At 30.8% G+C, this 18,964-nt stretch overlaps 1 protein-coding gene across 1 annotated transcript in view; it reads left to right on the top strand.

Annotated features, from left to right (window-relative positions):
- The first annotated feature begins 7,936 nt into the window (after window positions 1–7,936).
- Window positions 7,937–18,964, top strand: part of LOC108782841 (uncharacterized) — a 12,087-nt gene continuing 1,059 nt past the window's right edge. Inside the window, exons 1-3 of the mRNA XM_018551223.1 lie at window positions 7,937–8,140; window positions 10,038–10,151; window positions 17,850–17,976. Coding sequence (XP_018406725.1) covers window positions 8,046–8,140; window positions 10,038–10,151; window positions 17,850–17,958 — 318 coding nt within the window. The 5' untranslated portion in view covers window positions 7,937–8,045 and the 3' untranslated portion in view covers window positions 17,959–17,976. The remainder of the gene's footprint in view (window positions 8,141–10,037; window positions 10,152–17,849; window positions 17,977–18,964) is intronic.

Genomic DNA, 18,964 nt, shown 5'->3' with positions numbered 1-18,964 from the left:
GTAAGTGTATTTATATATACATTTATAAAATTTTATGCTTTGACTGAGGCATATATAATAAACATTTAACATGTAATGATATGATATGTAATTTTTCTCATTTTTTCTCACAATCTAGACTTTTAATTTACTTATGCTATACTAGTATTAAAGCTTGACTTAAATTAATGTTTGAAATAATTGTACACGTGCCGATATGATTAATAGCATTTTTTATTTGCAGAACTAGTATATTTTAAAGCCATTATACACAGTTCAATGTAAAGATGTATGTTTAATGAAAATATGGAAACCAATTAAATCGCGAAATTCTCAATACATTTTAAAATTTGTGAAATTAAAAAAAATATATATTGGGCATTTTATCAATTGAGATATCTCACTTTTATGTAGAAACATTCAGTTTAGAGAAGTTATGGCGGTTTAATGTGCACTGAGTGCACACCAGTTCTCTACCAATGAAAAACGTTATAAAATATAAACGTTTTCGGATTCTGTTAATGCGTGTTACGCCTACATTTATCCTTTGGACAGGCCGCTCTCCGAGTGCCGGAACGATGTTTCACGTCTTTTATTAAGCGTTTCTACGAATTCCGCCACATAAGGCACGACGGTATTTAATGCTTGCCGCGAGCTATTCGAAGGATTTGCGTTTTCCAAACAATTTCAAACATTGCACAAATTTTTACTACCGAAATATCGGGAATTCAAGCTCGTTGTTACAAGCTCGATCGAGTTTCCGATGATACGTGAGTAAATACGCGTGCAGTGTACGTGCGCAAACAGGCGATACACGCAATATCATACAAAAGTATCACATGTACCCGCGGGAAGTAAATAAAAAATTTTAAATAACATTGCGTATTATATAATTAACATTTTTGTTAATATTATTTTCTTGAGAATAGGTATCAATAAATAAGCAAAAGATTCTATTATATGTAATTATATCATATATGATCAAGTATCCATGTATTATAATTCATCAATGGAGAGTATCAAATTTTATAAGAATAAATAAAAAACACTAAAATAGAGAAAAAAAAATTATTGTGTCATAATTATTTTCTGATATTAGGCAATTTTTGTCTAACATGTTTGTCAGTATGAACTGCTCGTATGGCGCGGTGATAATCTAGGTCATAGAGCTAGTATTATCTCTCGTATACATTATCTCGCAAATGTTTACGAGAATTTGGACAAAGTGCAAGTGTACATCGCAGGTGGCGGTTGCGTGATTTCTTTCTATCGGCATTGAAAATAAACTACTTAAATAGAGCGGATAAGCTCGGCGAGACGATATGAGAGATATTTTCGTACGACAGCCCTTTGTAATGTTGTTGATATTTCAAACAGTTATAATTAATCACATGTTATTTATAGAACTCAGTTTCTCTCTCTCTCTCTCTCTCTCTCTTTCCGTCTGCCTTTCTCTTTATTAAGAAATCAGTTAATTCTTTTTCTTTCTGATTGAATCTTTCTTCTTTTAATTAAATCTTGAATAGAAAAACGATTCTCTGAATACGCTCGATATTGTTGGTTTTATTAAAAGTTGTACTTTTTAAACTTCCCACGTAGAATTGCATCATCTACAAATGGTTTTGATTAAAACATACCTATATTGTAAAAAGTATTTTAATTAAGTACAAATGTTTATGCAAGAAAGAATAAAACAGATATGATTCCTACAAATCTCTCTTGACTTAAATCGGTTTATAAGATATTATAATAGTACTAAAAAGGAATATGAGAATCTTCTTTCCAATCTCATTATATTAGTTACTATGTAGTATCTTATCAAGAATAAAGAATACATTTTAACACTTTGATTGTCAAACTGATTTCAGCACAGAGTTTAAAATCTAGTGTTTTATTTTAATTTAAATAACTTGTTGTATTTTTAATGTCACAGTATAATTTATTTTTATTATAACGTTTCTATAATATTTTTAATATTTAGTAAGATCATTCTTAGTTACGTAAAAAAGTCAGTGTCTACACAGAAGCGCCAGTTTAATAACCTTTGCGGAAATTTATGCTTCAATTAAAAATAGGTGACAATTGAAGTGTTAAAGCACCACTGTTAAAGATAAAAGATTATAAAACTCGATGCTAAAATCTTTCTTAGAACGAATAAATAGATCGGAAATACCATGGCAATATCATCGAGATTAATGGACTGTGCATATGAAACTCATTAAATAATTTTAATAGCTCGGAAATTCCGATTCTTTGAAACAGCACAAACGTCGTGATTTTAAGTATACTATATATCGTAACCGACAAAGTCAATGACGTAGGCAATTTTTGGTAAATTATCAATTCGCGTGAAATATTTGGCGATTCTTATTTTTCACGTGAAATACATATCATGGTATGTGATAAATCGTCGTCAGCGCGCTTAATGAATACCAATTTGTATGTCGCTGCCGCCGCTCTGGTATACATATGTATGCGATTTAAACACGATAGATTGATAAGTATAAGCGTGTTAACGCATGACGATCGACCTATCAACTGACCGACCGATAAATTCGGAAAGCGAAATTAATTGGGTGTTCTATAATCGTAAAAACAGCGGGTTAACAATCTCTGGGTATCCTGTGTCTCATCGCAAAAACAGTACGGAATTCCAAGTATCTATAGTATTCTGTACGAATATACGACCCGTGCGAAATAGCTTAATAATGTATTTACAATCCAATCGATAATACAAATTGAACGGACTCACAAATTACTTTACTTTAAATAATTCCCGGGAAAAAACAGTCAGTACACAAATTGTTCTTTACAGTTAATATCAGTTAATTAATAATACAGTTAATTTACAAGAGTAAAGATATTAATTGTAATTGGAAGAAAAAAAAGAAGCATATAAACATAATGTATAAATGTGCAATATAATTTTAAATGGAAAGAACAGAAAACTCTGTAGGATGTATGTATAATACATCCTACACTTGTAAAAAATCCATACATAATCAAGTATATGTACATATATAAAGTATAAATAATATATACATGTAAAATATATGTACGTTTACTTTCTCTTGTACAATCTCTGTTTATCTATTTAAGAAGAATAATTAAAAGATTATTATAAAAATAATTTTTACATTATTTTCCTTTAAGTTAACTAAAATTATTTCCACGGTATTTTAAATTATATTACTAATTACTACAGCATTGCGCGTAATTCATTTTTTTATTGCGTGGAATTATTTTTATGCGTAATATCTTTCATAATTAATGATAAAATGTAATATTATTTAAATAGACAGAACTTAAACGATATGAAAATGTATATAATACATATTAGCGTAGTAGGTTGAAAATAGATTGACAGTCATCGAGAATAGCCAAAGTCGATAAACGCGCGTCTGCAAATAGATTCCAGGAGATTACGAATGAGCCTGTCATAAACTTGCCGTCATATTTCCTAGTATTGAAGAGGTATTTTCCTCTGAATGTAGTTTATCTTTACGTCACCGGGAATGTTTGAAACAAGTTAGTGCAAGAAACCGTTTGATTTTCTATCAGCATAGTATTCTTGAAATAATGAACGATCATCGGAAAAGTAAACTGTACGTCCTGTCAACTCATTGTGCATCAATTGAACTTTCAACGGTAGAGCGCTACGAAATTTATAAGGTAACAGCAACATTTAGAACAGTGTTCATCATATTAGTGATAGATATAATTTGTACTAACATAATTTATATTAACTATAAAGAACAGATATAAAAAGTTAAATTAACATTCACAAAATGGTGGATTAATACCCATTTCTACTAATGCAGATTAATTTTAATCTTGGTTCAATTTACTCTTCATCTTTTTCTAATTTTTAGAATTAACGACACCTTTTATCTCCTTATGTGGAGCATAGGACGTCTATAGACCTCTTTTGTCCGAGGCCTATATTCGTTTCTCGAATCAGATAGTTTTTCTGATTTGTGGGTGATTAGTCCACAGAATCCTACCTCAGTTAGATATTAGAGACAAATATCTACTGATATACTACTGATGTATAGGACCTACAGTTTTTAACGCCGAATCCGAACGGCGCTGATGATCATAGATCTTTTGATCACCAGGTGGAGCCATTTTTTGGCTCATTAAACGCGAAAAATCATCGCGTTTGGGCGCACGTGGGATTGAACTCGGGTCTACAAATCGCGAGTCAATCGCACAGAGCGGTGAGCCACTCGACGTCAATTTTTAGAATTAGAAAAAGATTAATAGTAAGTTAAACCGAGATTACAGTTAATTTGCATTGGTGGAAACAGGCATAAGAGAATCTTAATTCCTTTATTAATTCTATATTTTATATTGTATAAAATTTTTCAAAGCTAGGGCATTATACGTCGTATATAAGAAAAATTAATAATAATTTAAGGGAGAGAGGCAGATGACCGAACGTGGACAACTTCAAAAACAATACGTTGCGAACGATGGTATACAATATATAATAATACATTTGCGTTAAATCATTTGTCTCTCATCCGTTATATTTTAATTAAAATTCTAACTCAAACAACGAGAAAGAGCATAATAAATGATCACGTGAAAGTCGAATAAAAAAATTAATATCTGCCTTTTAATCGTACATTCGCTTCTTTTTTCCTTGTCATTGAAAAACGTTGTCAATTTCGCGCATGATTGCTTCTTTTTATGCGATAGCATCGCTTTTATTAATTTTCCATTATTCATCCTTTTGTGCGTCGTGAAGAAAATATTGCATTATCGAGACGAATAGAGACTATAGAGAGATGATCGTCTTGTCTCTCATATGAAGTTAGAATAGATCTTGGAAGTAAGGATCTTTGTTCTCCTGTGTTCAGCGACGTGGGTGCACGAGACGGTATTATTAGAATTGTGTAATTTGCATATTACACAAAGAAAGTAATTAAAGTTTTTAAGTACGCGCCATCGTGATTAGTTTTAAAGTACTTCAGATATTGCTATGAGTTGGGTAATTACGAGTCCGGAAATTTTTACAAACGCAAAGAGACACGAAGATTAATATACAAACCAACTACTCAAATCAGAAAAGTTATTCTAGAATGACAGCTTGGAAGTGTATCATTCCAGTGATTTGCACTGTTAAATTTATAATATCAAAAATTATACTTAATTTATTATATAATTTATGTTTAATTATTCATATAGATTTTTATTATTTTTATATTCAATATACCGTTAATTTAACAGTTAATAACAGCTGTTAATTAACAATTAACTAAAACAATAAAGTTCAATAATTTAACTGAAGAAACGTATTTTAATTTAATTCAAATTTAGTTTATTTATTAAATTAATGTATAAATGCCGTTTACTTTGAAAGGATTTGAAACAATTCATGACTATAGAAATGAGTTGATTTAGCTTTTTTAACCACGTGTTGTGCATTAAAATAATACGTTTTAACATATTTGGAAGTAATATAATAATAACAAAATGTTATTTGACTTCAGGATTTAAATTAATTTGATTTAATTTAATATATAACATTGTGACCATTCATCATTTTAATTTTAATTACCGATTTTTCAATATTGAAAAAGTGCGGGTCACTTATCGTCAATTTTATGATCAAGCAAGAGAAGAGCGTCCGATAAGATGTAACTTTGTGACATATGTTGCGCGATATATTGAAATCCTAAATGGGCATCCCAAGTTTTTGCTTTACTATAATCCTATTGATTATTTTAATCATTTTAAATTTATTTTATGCGACTTAAGATTTCTATAGAGGGAATAAATACATAAAACTTTAATTCGAGCGTGTTCAATTTCCACCTAAACGTTTCCCAGTATCATATTATTTTTGTCTAACATTCGGTAAGTAACAAGGATAAAATGACACTTACTTGGTACTTGGGTGGGAATCTGAATACAGCTCTGTACTTTTAAATACTTTAAAAATGTAATTAAAATGTTTATTGCATGTAATTGTTGAGTAATTGCGTTGATAAACATATTCATTTTTCACAAATAACTTTTGAATAAGTTTTCATAGGGTTTTCAAGATCTTTCTTTTATAGTGATATACAATACTTAGCTAATTGTATTAATCTTATACTTATTTTTTAATAATTAATAATTAACTAAATATAGATTATTTTTTAATTTTTATTATATTTTTGAATGAATTTATGTATTTGGAGTATCCTTTCTTCCTTTGCCCTAATTTTACATTTGAATTTTTGAGAGTATATTATTTGTTATTATTGTTATTTTCTTCCTTTGTAAGATCTTCTTTTTAGGATTTTAATTTTTTTGCAGAAATTAAGAAATATTGCTTTCTGTGTGCTTTGATTTTATTAAACTTTTCACAAATACTTTTAAATACATACGTGTGTGTGTGTGTGTGTGTGTATAGAGTGTTTGGAATTTAAATGTCAAAACTTCAAGAGTGTGTAAGGAATCGATAAAGTAAGAAAAAAAATCCTGTAGAAATAGACTTGTTTTAGTTTTGCTTTGAAGAAAATTACAAAAAAGACAAAAAGTAGGTGTTTTGTTTCTGGACGTGAAGAAGTAATGTCTTAGCCACCCCTATCACCAGATTTGACACTACTAGACTTCTTTACGTAGAGGATCCTAAAGCAGGTAGTTTATTCGTTATCGATTAACTCAGGAGAACAATTGAGAAATCGAATTGAAGCCTAACCAGATCAGTATTTAACTGCAATACGAGCTATCCGTATTAATGATATATAATATATGCTTGCATTCCTGCAAAAGGCCAACATTTTAAACAATATCTGCATTAAGCAAGTGAATAAATATAACATGAATAAGTAATTAAAAAAGTACATAAACGAAAATTATCGTTTTGTCTTTTTTGTGATTTTCTCCAAAATGAAGCAAAAACGAGCATAGTTTCTACAAGACTTTTGTTCTTATTGTTAGTTTATTAATTCCTTGCACTCTCCTGAAGTTTTGACATTTAAATTCCAAACACCCTGTATGTATATATATGTATATATATATAAAAGTATGTATATGCATATATACATAATTCATAATTTTTTGCAAATATATTTTATTTTAAAAATCGATAATAATATTGAAGAGGACTCCTTATAATAAAATAATGTAAACAAATTTAATAACGGCTATTAGGAGTCAACGCAGTAAGAAATGCGCAATAAATATATACGATAATGTTCGATAATATAAAAATATGTTTAATACTAAATCTTGAAGTAGTCAAATAAAATTCTGAACGTTTCGGCTATTCGTTTTAGCCATCAAGGTTTAGTATTAAACATATTTTTATATTATGGAACATTATCGTATATATTTATTGCGCATTTCTTACTGCGTTGACTCCTAATAGCCGTTATTAAATTTGTTTACAATATTTTATTTTGTTTGCTCTGCAAAGATATATGAATGCATTTTTTTAGCATTTTTTAAGGCCAATTGCATTTTTCTATGGATATTGAAATCATTTACTAGTTTCTATTGTGTAATTACCTTGTACATCTTAGTACGTTATCTTCTATATTGAAATCACCGCTACCGCATTACTTAGGTAATATGACGTGCGTCGTAACAAAAAAAATAGAATTGTACCTTTTTGCCAAGGAGGGAAAGAAAGTAAATTCGCAAGTTTAAAAACCATCAGTATGGGGGCCATCAGTAGAGATATTGCGTAAAAAGCGAGGGTGGATCCGTATCGATGAAGTGGAGGTGGGGAACGATCTTGTCGTTGGTGACGACAGTGTGGGGATAGAGAGGGCGGTAACGCGGGTATATATTCTCGATGCAACCGAGACTAGCTACAGTTCATCAGGAGGCAAAATCGACGCAAGAGGAAAGATCGAATAAACGCGACACGCGATCGTATCAAGTTGGAAGTCTGTATTAGTGACAGAAGAAACATAAAGAAATAATTCTCTCGATAAACGTGCGAGATATAGAGAGGGAACAAAAGTTCGGTGTCAAAACTAAATTACTCGTGGCGTAAACGTAGGCGATTATTCTTCGGTTAGCTTTCACTCGTTTCACACAAATTAATTGTGGTGCGCGCGAAGATGAATCTATCAGTCAGCATGCCGATTGTGTGCGTTCTGCTCGTGACTCTGCTGTCGGAGACGGCGCACGCCAGGCCGCCACAGTTGGTTATGAGGTACAACTTTTCTTCTTTAGCAGCCCTTACGATCCACTAAATTTTTGCCTGTTATTTTTTTTTTCAATTATGTCTTCCTTCACACTTAGAGAAAGATATACACGGAGAGAACAATTTTGCTAAAGTATCTAAAAATTTGGCTACATACAGATCTGAAAATAATTTTGCTGGACTATCGAAATAATTATATAGCTGGAATATCAAAACTTTTTTCAGCATTATTCATTGTACTTGAATGTCCTATATAATTACTTATAGTAACTTAAAATTATTTACAAATCTGTATCTAATTAAATTTCTAGATTTTCTTTTTTAAACTTTAATAAAATCTTTTTTTCTTCCATGTAATAATGTCAATTATACAAGTTTTACATTTTGAATTAAGTGATTACGTGCGTTTATGACATCTGAAAAATGAATCATATGTAATTCTCTTATCGCGACAATAATTATATATAGTATAGTTGAATAAACTATTAATAATTACATACATATGAAACTTATATAGTTGTTACCTTTATATAGTTTTTCCCTAAATGTAAAATTGATACTACTTTCTTATCTTTTCCATTATATCGTCCTTCCAACGCTTCTACAACATTAAGTTTATTTAATCTTGGTCTTTATTGCACTATATGTTTAGTTACCTTTTAAATCAAATTAAATTGAAATTCTAAGGCGGATGGCGCATTCAACTCAAATTCAAATCGAAGAATTTAAATCTTACAGTCGTGTCATTTGGAATGTCGTAAGGCAATTCGTAAAATTATTGCGATGTCCCAGCTTCTTCGCGATTGACGAAATTCAAATTCAACGTCGATTTGGCTTTTACGTTGCCAATCACTCTCGTTCGATTGATATCATTTCGTTTCTAGCGTAAAATTGGATTTATTTGACATAATACGATCTCATTTCGCTTCGTTATCGTATAATAGCTGCGCGATTGACTGTGTGAATAATTGAATTTGAATAGATATACAGAGCAGTACGAAAAATAATGCGGAGTGTAATAGATTGAGAGCCCAACGATTTTGATTTCTGTCCACGGAGACGTAGTGACTGATTTCCTTTCTGAAATCTTCGCTTGCGATGTGTGTGATAATACAATATGTTTGTTGAACATACAGGCTTTGTCGCGCGCTCTATCTAATCTGCGTTGCACGATTCTAGTCTGCCAAAAATTGAAAAAAAAGTAGTACCATTTTTGTTATAAAGCTTATAGCTATAAATTAGCTTATAGCAAAAATATTTGATCCTAATTATTTCAATTAATTTTAAAGATTTAAAATAAGTAATGTTTTTTATTTTTATTATATTAGAAGCTAATTTTATCATATACAACCAAAAATTCAATAATTTGATTTTTGATTCTTGACTGGCTAGAATTGATTCTGGCTCACTGTGTGGCACGATCCTTCGTATGTGTCGCATACATCCTTATTAGTATATTAAGATTAACGCGGATATATTAATGGGTACATTCTTTTTTTTCAATGTGTCAAGATTAATCTTCAAATGGTACATTAGTGTGAATTCGTATCACGAAAATTTTCAATTTGTTTGCGGTTGCTTAAAAGATAATTTACTTAGAACGAATTTTTCATTGTAAAATAATGTTTTTTACTAAATTTAAGTGATACCATTGAATTTGAGAAAATTTTACCATAGAAAAGTATGGTTTCAAAGAAATTAATGTATGGTTTTATTCAAAAATTAAAATTGTTATGGTTATAATCGACTGTCGACGGTTACATGTGAATTGGGATTTCAGTAAAAAGTAATCTCCAAAGAAAGTAGTGACCTTATCTATTATATATATATATTTATATACTGACATTTTTTCCTGGAACAATTTTTATGAGAATATTTTATAAAATATTTTCGATTTATATTGCAGGCCGAAACGCCTTTCTGATCAAAGACTCGCCGAAATCGAGACACTTTTAGCGCTGGAAAAAGTGAAGGGTTACGTGGTTCCCGTAGGACTTGGAATAGTGGACCCAGCTAAGTTGTAAGTTTATTTTATAATTTTCTTCGAACGGTGCAATAATGTAATTAATTAATTTTCTATTTTTATCTACCGTTCGTTTTATTAATATTTCTAATATATTTCTAAATGCATTTGCTTATATGCATAATTTGATGATACTCTTGAGGCTTTCATGGGCATTTTCTGTACAGAAATTATGTGTTTTGCTGGTTAACTCCGTGTCCAATAGAGTTGGGTATTTGTAATCGATACCTACGATTACAAGTAATGTAATAGTAGGATTGACAGATTACAATTACATTTGTAGTAATCGTAATCGCAGTGATTACAATTACAAACAATCTGTAATTACAGATAATTCAGGTGATTACAGTAATTGTAATCTGATACGATTACGCTCACAATTACTTAAGTTATTATTCTATATATCACATTTTACGGGAAAGAACCAATTAGAAACATCTACCACTTGTCATGAAAAATGTTGCACAATATTGCAAAAGTGTAATAAAGGTAAAAATATAGTCAAACAATTTTTTTTAAAATTGTTTACAATCAACTTATTAATGTCAATGCTATTCGTCGAGTAAGGTAGAAATAAAACAATATAAAAATTGCACTTTAAATTTTTTAAAACATCTAAAAAAAAAATATGGTAATACCTATGTTGAAGAATACAAGTTGTATTTTGTATAGAGAATGATAGAAATGGCACAATCGGCTTCAGCTTCAACAAAATAGACGTATTCGTAGCAGAGTTTGACGTAATTCACAGCTTTTGATAATCAAAATACTTAAACAATATTCCTGTAATCTTAATTATAGAGTAATCAATTACTTTGGTAATCATAATTACTGATAATCATATTGTCTGATTACTAAGATTCAAACTATACTTACAATTAGTAATTAGAAAATATGATTGTCAGTAATCATGATTATCAGTGTAATTAATTTCTCTGTGATTGAGATTACAGGAATTGCTTATGTAATTGATTATCGAAAATAATTGATTATACCCAACTCTAGTGTCCAAGTCCATTTTTGGAATGTCAAGGTTTCGTGAACATTGCAGTTTATTTCGTTATTTCAAAACAGCTTGATACTATAGCAGCCTGATACTATAATATATATTAGGCTGCTCCTCGCTCTGATGAAATAAACTGTAATGTTCACGAAACGTTGGCATCATGGGCGTCGACTACAGTGTGGTTGATGTGGAGTACTCCACACTCGAAATTTTTCCGTGTGTGGAATTCCACACTTGGAAATCCGAAGAATACAAATATTATTTCTTGATGAAATAATTTATTATTTAATATTTTATCAAAAATGAAAGTTGATTAAGCTAAATATGAAAAGGAGATTAAAGACATGTGTACGACAATGCTCCCTATTTTGTTAAATAGTACGGCTGTTCTGCATATTCATTCGGATATTATACAAAATCTGAATTTAGAAGCTGTAATGGATGAATTTATAAGCAGTAACAAATAAAACTGTAGAGTTCTACATTTTCGTGTTCAACGCAGAAAAAATAAGTGTTACAACTGTAATAAAACAACTGCAATAAAACATTACGATAAATAATAAAAACAAACGTGACAAAATTATCAAGGTGAGTTTATAATATATATAACAAAATTATCAATTTTGTTTGTTTTGCTGACGTCTCTCTCCGAGGCGTCTGCAATGAGGGTGCGATAATCCACCAAATAATAGCGACATTAATAACAAATATGAAATAATACGACCTGCGTGTGCCGCGCTTTCCGTGATTCCAGCCAAATTCTTTATACAGCAATCTCTTCCTCGTGGGAGGCGACGTCTTCTCTCTTCTAGCGATAGGTGAGGCGGCCGAACACAAGAATACAGCGTAGCCACCGGCTCTGATCGTAAATTACCGGCAAAATCCGAGCTCAGGATCGTCTTAATATTAACTAAAACTTAACTAAATAGCGACAAGAAGAAAAAAAAGAAAAATAATACAATAATCGCAAGAAAAAGAATAAAATTAAGTAGTACAATAATCGCAAAAAGGAAATAAGAATAATAAATAATGTCGCACATTCGCTTGTGCGCTCGCCCGTTGACCCTGAAGGACCCAGGATCTCGCGTTATGCTGTTTTTCTGGGTGACTGACAAAATGTCACGTCACAGTATGTAACAAAAAATATATATATTATAAATAAATGTATGTAATGTGTTCTAAAGAAATATGTTGCAAATATATACATATGGAAAAAATATATAAAATCGCAACAACTCTCTCTAAAAAAAAAACTGATAATTCCTTACAGCAGTATGTATACACATTTTGTTGGGACCTTTTCTTTGATTGTCAGTTTGCTCTCGCGAGCTCCACATATGATGAAATCCCAAGTCGACGCCCCTGGTTAGCATTGTAAGAATGAACACGGAAATAACCTGTGAAATGCATAACTTCTATATGCAGAATTTTCTTTAAACATGTTTAATACGGTAAAAAACGCTACTGATAAGATTTTATAAGATTAAATTCATCCATTTGCTGAAATTCGCTAAATAATTAATAATCATGACTGTCATTTAATCTCGTCTACGTGACGCAGACGAGATTAAATGATAATCGCTAGGAAGTTAATCACGTCACGATAAGAATTATGTCACTATTTTTTTAGATATATTCTTAAACGTAATCACTTATACACAGAACTTTTTTTACACTTATTTTACGAAAGCAAAAAAATACTATCGATAGCAAAATTAAAATTGTCTGCATTCAAAAATCTAATGACATGCTATAGCGAAGCACAAATGACTTTTTTGTAATTATATACATATTTTAATTAGTTTACATCTTTCAATAGAAATAACTTTTAAATTCCAACTTCATACTTTAAACGATATTGAAGATGACCTGATAGAAAGATCGAAATGTTTATGCAATATATTCTGATGTTATTATACGAGATGACTTTATAAAAATTGTTTTTACAAAGAACATTGTCTTTTATGCTTCTTTCTTATTATTAGTAATAATGATTTATTCACTTTGTCATTGTATAAAATTGTCTATTTACTGAAATTCACCAATTTCTATTGCGCCATCATAACACAAACAAGATTATAATTGATAATTGTATAATAGGAAAATAGTTATGTTACGACAAAAGTTGTATTAATTTTGTTCATTTTTCACGTATGTTCCTAACATAAGCGCAAATGCTTACACGCAAAACTTTTCTTTATTGGAATGCTCGAGTTTCTGACGAAACGTGCATTTTGTATGTTTTTATTTATTTCATTTTTCTTAAATAGAATCCTTCTCTCTAGATTAAAAGAAAAAATGCAAATAGCTGTGGGAAACTACAAACATCTGTATGAAAAACCAAAAAATTATAAATTACAGTTTTCTGTTATCACGTAGGTCACTAATTCTTTACATATATATAAAAAGGTACTTTCCCATATTTGTGAATAATGTATATGGTAATATACATATATGAGAGATCTTAAAATAATGATTTTGAAGTTCTTACAAGAGAAATTAATTGAAAAGTCTGAGTGTACATAACTTAGCACTCATATATTATGCAATGTATAGGACATGGCCGGATAAGAAATATGTACATGTAATAACGTTTTACTTAATAGTTTATTTACTGTGCCATTAAAGATTTCATCTACCGCAGTTGTACACTTATTGTTTCTTGAATTCTTCAAATCCTTAAGTTATAGCTTATCTATATAGCAGATACAGAACTACATAAAACATAGAAAAATCACTAAGTGAAAATGCAAATAATATGAGAAAAGTCGCTCTTAACTCTCACATCTAAAAATTAATGTAAAAGGAATAATGTTTCGAATGTTCATTATTCTTATTACAATATTTCTCCATACAAGAGACAGTTTGTAGAGAACGTTCTTCATAGAGAGAGAGAGAGAGAGAGAGAGAGAGAGAGAGAGAGAGAGATGTGTAGAAGATATTCTTTGAACATCTTTAAAACGTTTCTTAAAGGTCTGTGTTGTGTAAATTCTTAGAGAGGTCTTCTTCATTGTGTATTCTTAGAGAAATATTTCAAACTCTGCAGAAAATAACGGTGTAACGATACGATAATAAAGTTTTTAGTTGGTATATAGTTAAATTAATAATCTCATTCATATCTTGATATCCATCGATACGCGCGCTATCGATTTCAGCAGGAAAAATTGAAAAAAGAGACAACGAAGCACTTTGACAAATAAGCTTACAAATTGTAATGCAACGACGTCTGCTGAATAACATAATTGCATCGAGAGACGACCGGTAAAGAGAAAAAGAAAAGAGAAAGAGAATAAGGAGAAGATGCGATCGTGACGAATGAAGATGAGAAGAAGGCAACGGTGGTAAATGGAATCTCTAACTAGGTTACTTCTCTTTCAATGCTTCGTGAATAAATTCCTCCGGATGCTGTTCCCATCTCGCGTCGTTTCTGTGAAAAGGGACCTTGTGGTACTGCGATATACCAGTCTCTCTGCGTCGTAATCGCGCGTAAATTAATTGATGACGATATTTACGATGTCAATGATGTTTAACGTCGCATATGTAATTAACAAGGAACATAAGTATTGTCGAGCGCATCGCATTGTGCACGCCTCGATAATTGACAAGCCAGTACTCAAAACTTGACTTTTCACGCTTTCAAGTATTGCGATCATACAGCTGAAGTGTTGGAGAATATTAAATAATACATGTACTCGCGAGCGGTACAACTTCGTCGCGTTTTTATATGATTTTCACTCGGCAATCCTTACCTCGATTCTCAATAGGTCAGTTGACATTTATCCTAGAATAGACTTCAATTCACCGATCAGATTAATATTAAACTTGCCAGAATACTCTGATTAAATCGCGTACCTGATCTAATGCGAAATTATCCTGGGGCAATTGATTGTTTTGACAACGCAAAATTCAGGAAAATTACAGCGCTCGAAGTCGTTACGCATCAAGTCAGATGGCTGAACAATAAATTACACGCAAAAAATATAACTTAGCTATGACAAGAGAGTGACGAGCATAACGCGAGAATATTCGTGGTGAGCCAGGTGAACGGCAGGAGATATCCAAGTTATTCACTACTCGTGATAGCTTCTCATACGGGCCATATCCTCTCAACTTGAAATCGACACATGCAATTTGCCCAATCTTGCAATGGCTGCGTTTAATAGAGTAAATTGATCAGTGAGCGCTCAGTAATTCTTTAATATGATTGTTCTCACACTTAGATCCAGCAAAAAACTAAACTCAAGAAACAAACATATTAAAGTTTCAATGGATGCTCAATGATCAGTTTTCTTTGCTGAGCGCAACTAATATGTGTACATTTAGAACGACAACCGCTCACTGAGCGTTCAGTAAGCAGTTGTTCTGAATGCACCCATTAATTGTGGGGGATCGATGGCCTTACACACACAATATTGTATTTTGACGCTGGTGTCACTGGTACATCTTCATCCTCTATCCTTCCGATAGCTGTCCTTCGTTCTCGCTCCTTCGAGCGCAGAAGATCCTGCGTTCTTTCTTTTTAAGATCCTTTCGAGGCTAGTCGTACCTCAGTGAAACAACTCATTACATTCAGGAATCACCGCGATCCTCGTGTTTATTATCGTTAGTCTACTCTTTCCAAAATAATCTTGACATATGTTGTCAAGGTCATTATCCTGAGTGCCCTTGAGAAAGTTTTAACCGTCAAACTTTATTCGTTAAAAAGTTATTAACAAAAAAAGTTTAAGAAATAATATCTTAAATTGCTTAACTTCAATGTTCTAGTTAAATTATATCAAAGACACAAAAGACTTGAATCTTAAATTGAGATATAATTAAATTTGGCGTTTGCGGTACAAAACGTAAATTTTGCATCTCTATTGGAAATTCCGAATTTTTGCATGAATTGTGAAAAAAAAGGTCTGAAGAATGTGAGGCAACCGCAATTATATATTCTGCATAATCGGCGCGGCAGACATATGATACTGCGAGAAATTGATAGGAAATTTAAAAATACTTCAAGCTACGAGTGCGATTCTTCTTCTCATAGTCTTTTTCTCGTTAATATAGTCACCCATTATTACATGAGACCTCTTTTTCGCATATCTCGGTGATGACGTTATCGGGAAGGCAATTAATTGAGCTTTAATAAACAAATTGTGAGATGATAGATATTGTCGTACTTGACAGGAGATATTGTAAATTATGCTTGTGTAACAACCATTCGCTAGCGATAAAACTCATTAGATATTATTACTTAGCGGATCCTCAGAGATTGCATGAGTATTGCATGACTGTTGCGCTGAATGACGTTATCTCTCTTCCCCTTTTGGCATAAATATTCAGCATGATTGTGCAAATTTATTTAGCTTAAACGTTCAGTTTGATTATGCAAATTTACCTGGAACGTAGCAAAATAAAATTCAATGTTAACAAAAATTCAAAGATGTATATGTATGTCACATCTCAGAACTTAAGTAATATTACTAAAAATATAAAAATTTCGTATAGATTGTCTTATTATTTCTAAATATCTACGTAAAATTTGAGCACAATTCTCTTATTGATTTAAAAATTATTTAATTTTTTTGTTAGTATTAACTCTTATGTAATACCGTGTTTTTTAATACTTATTTGTAAATTTCATGAGAAAGTAACATTAAATGTAAAAATTTATTTGGAATTACTTACTTATTTAAAAGTTATTGACCTAAAATTGTGTAAAAAAATATGCTCGTTTTGATGCATAAAACCATCAGAAGCTAAATTATTTTATCTGTGGGATGGATCTTATTTTGCATGGAAAGTAACACTTTTAGGCAAAGGGGGAGTGAAGTAGACCTCGCTTATTTGCATGAAAAGTCATTACAAAATTGTAAAAATTGTGTTCCATTTATACAACTTGTTTAAACGAGTGAGACTAAAACCTGTTGAAGGTCACTCAGGGTCATGACCTTGACCTTGTCAACAATATATGTCAAGATTATTGTAATCGGTGAAATCGGTCCTAATGTGCATAATAAATAAAAATCTTTTTAAGGGCTAAAAGTCCTAACATACTTAATTTTTATTGCAATAAACCTTTCCTGTGTTATAAAAACGCATAAAAATTATTGCCGTAATAATCATTTAACCTGTATAGATTATTAGTCATAAATTAATAATTACAATAATAATTAATAAAACTTTATTTAGATATAGAAGATAAAAGATGTTTTATGTACGCAAATAAAATATTAAAAAGCATCTCAAAGTGAAACATCAGTAAAAATACTGCTTAAACTCGAGCTGAGTATGTGTGTAGATAATATAAAAAGTCAATCACGAATATATTTAATATAAATAAAAAGAATAATAATAATATATAAATAATAGTGAATTGATATAATTAATATACAGAAAAATAATGTTACAATTGTATTACTTTTTTATTGAAAATGATTTTGTTAATTTAATAATGAAATAAATAATATTTTATTAAAACACAAAAGTATTTGTTGATGTATTTATTTTATTAATACATGTTGACGTATTTGTTTCATTATTGTTATTATAGAATTATATCAAATAATTGTTATTAATTATATATATGTCGTGATGCTGTTAATATATTTTTTCTCGTGTATAAAACTACTTATAATAAGATGATAATCGAATAAGGTTCCGAGTTCGATGAATCAATCATTTGACTATTGTTTTACTATGTACAGAGGCCGTAAAAGGAGATCCATCTCGGAGAACAATCCTCCAAAATTACAACATTTCGTACTACTCATTACTCGTCCAGGCTCGGAATCAACCGTGGACCAATCTGATTAGATTCATCCCTTAACGTGGGTAAGTGTAAGATGATATATACTGATAGCGTTTAAATTGATGCGCATTTACGTAGTATACGTATGTGTAATCTATTTATCACGCTCTTGTTTCGCACAATGTCGTAGCTATGAAACTTTCACGTGATAATAATCACGTACAGCCAACATTATCGGACGCTTTACCTACACACTTTATTTTCGGAGACGGGTTTCACGCGAAATGCCGTAACGGTCCGTAACATTTTCGAATATACGTGACAGAGTTTCCTTCGTGATCGTTTATCATGCGTCCGTTGCGTTGGAGTGAATAATTTTACGACAAAGAAAGATCGGTCGCACCAGCAGTGCGTGTTAATATCTAATGAATTGCTGAGCATAATTAACAAAATCTACTAGCACGAAGTTTCCATTTCTGAAATATAAAATGTAATGCTCTCATTTGGTAGTTCGTTTCTGTTTTCTTAATCAAATTATATATTTTTCTCTTTTTTTTTTATTTACATTAAATAAGAAGTAAGCGCGTATAAAATATAAAATTCAACCATTATTATGCTTACATTCTGTATGTGTAAAGTAAAAACATGTTGTTACCCGATAAACAATTTTTCACGTATAATAGGATAAGTTTTTTAATTCATCGATTGATCAAATGTAATTTTGTTCCATAAAAGTTGCATTTGCGCATAATACGATTGATCAATCGATGAATTTAAAAACTTGCCCATAATACATCTTCTTCTTCTTCCTCTTACATTAAACATCGCTCCTGTGTTTGAACACAACTACTCTCATATGCTTGTGGTGCGCATACTGATCATTCAATTGCTGCAAGCATATATGGACAATATAATTATATATAAGTATTGGTCCCCAAAAATTTGAGGTCGTTATAGTTGAAAATATCTATTATATAATATATAAATAAGATCAGAAACCTATGCACTTTAATTTTTAATATTTTTTATCTTTATTAATATTAATTTATCATAATATATATATATATATAT

The sequence above is a fragment of the Cyphomyrmex costatus genome, unplaced genomic scaffold (assembly GCF_001594065.2).
Source record: "Cyphomyrmex costatus isolate MS0001 unplaced genomic scaffold, Ccosl1.0 scaffold135, whole genome shotgun sequence".
Taxonomy (NCBI): Eukaryota; Metazoa; Arthropoda; class Insecta; order Hymenoptera; family Formicidae; genus Cyphomyrmex; species Cyphomyrmex costatus.
Note: the sequence above shows the minus strand (reverse complement) of the source record. Positions and strands in the feature narration are given on the sequence as shown.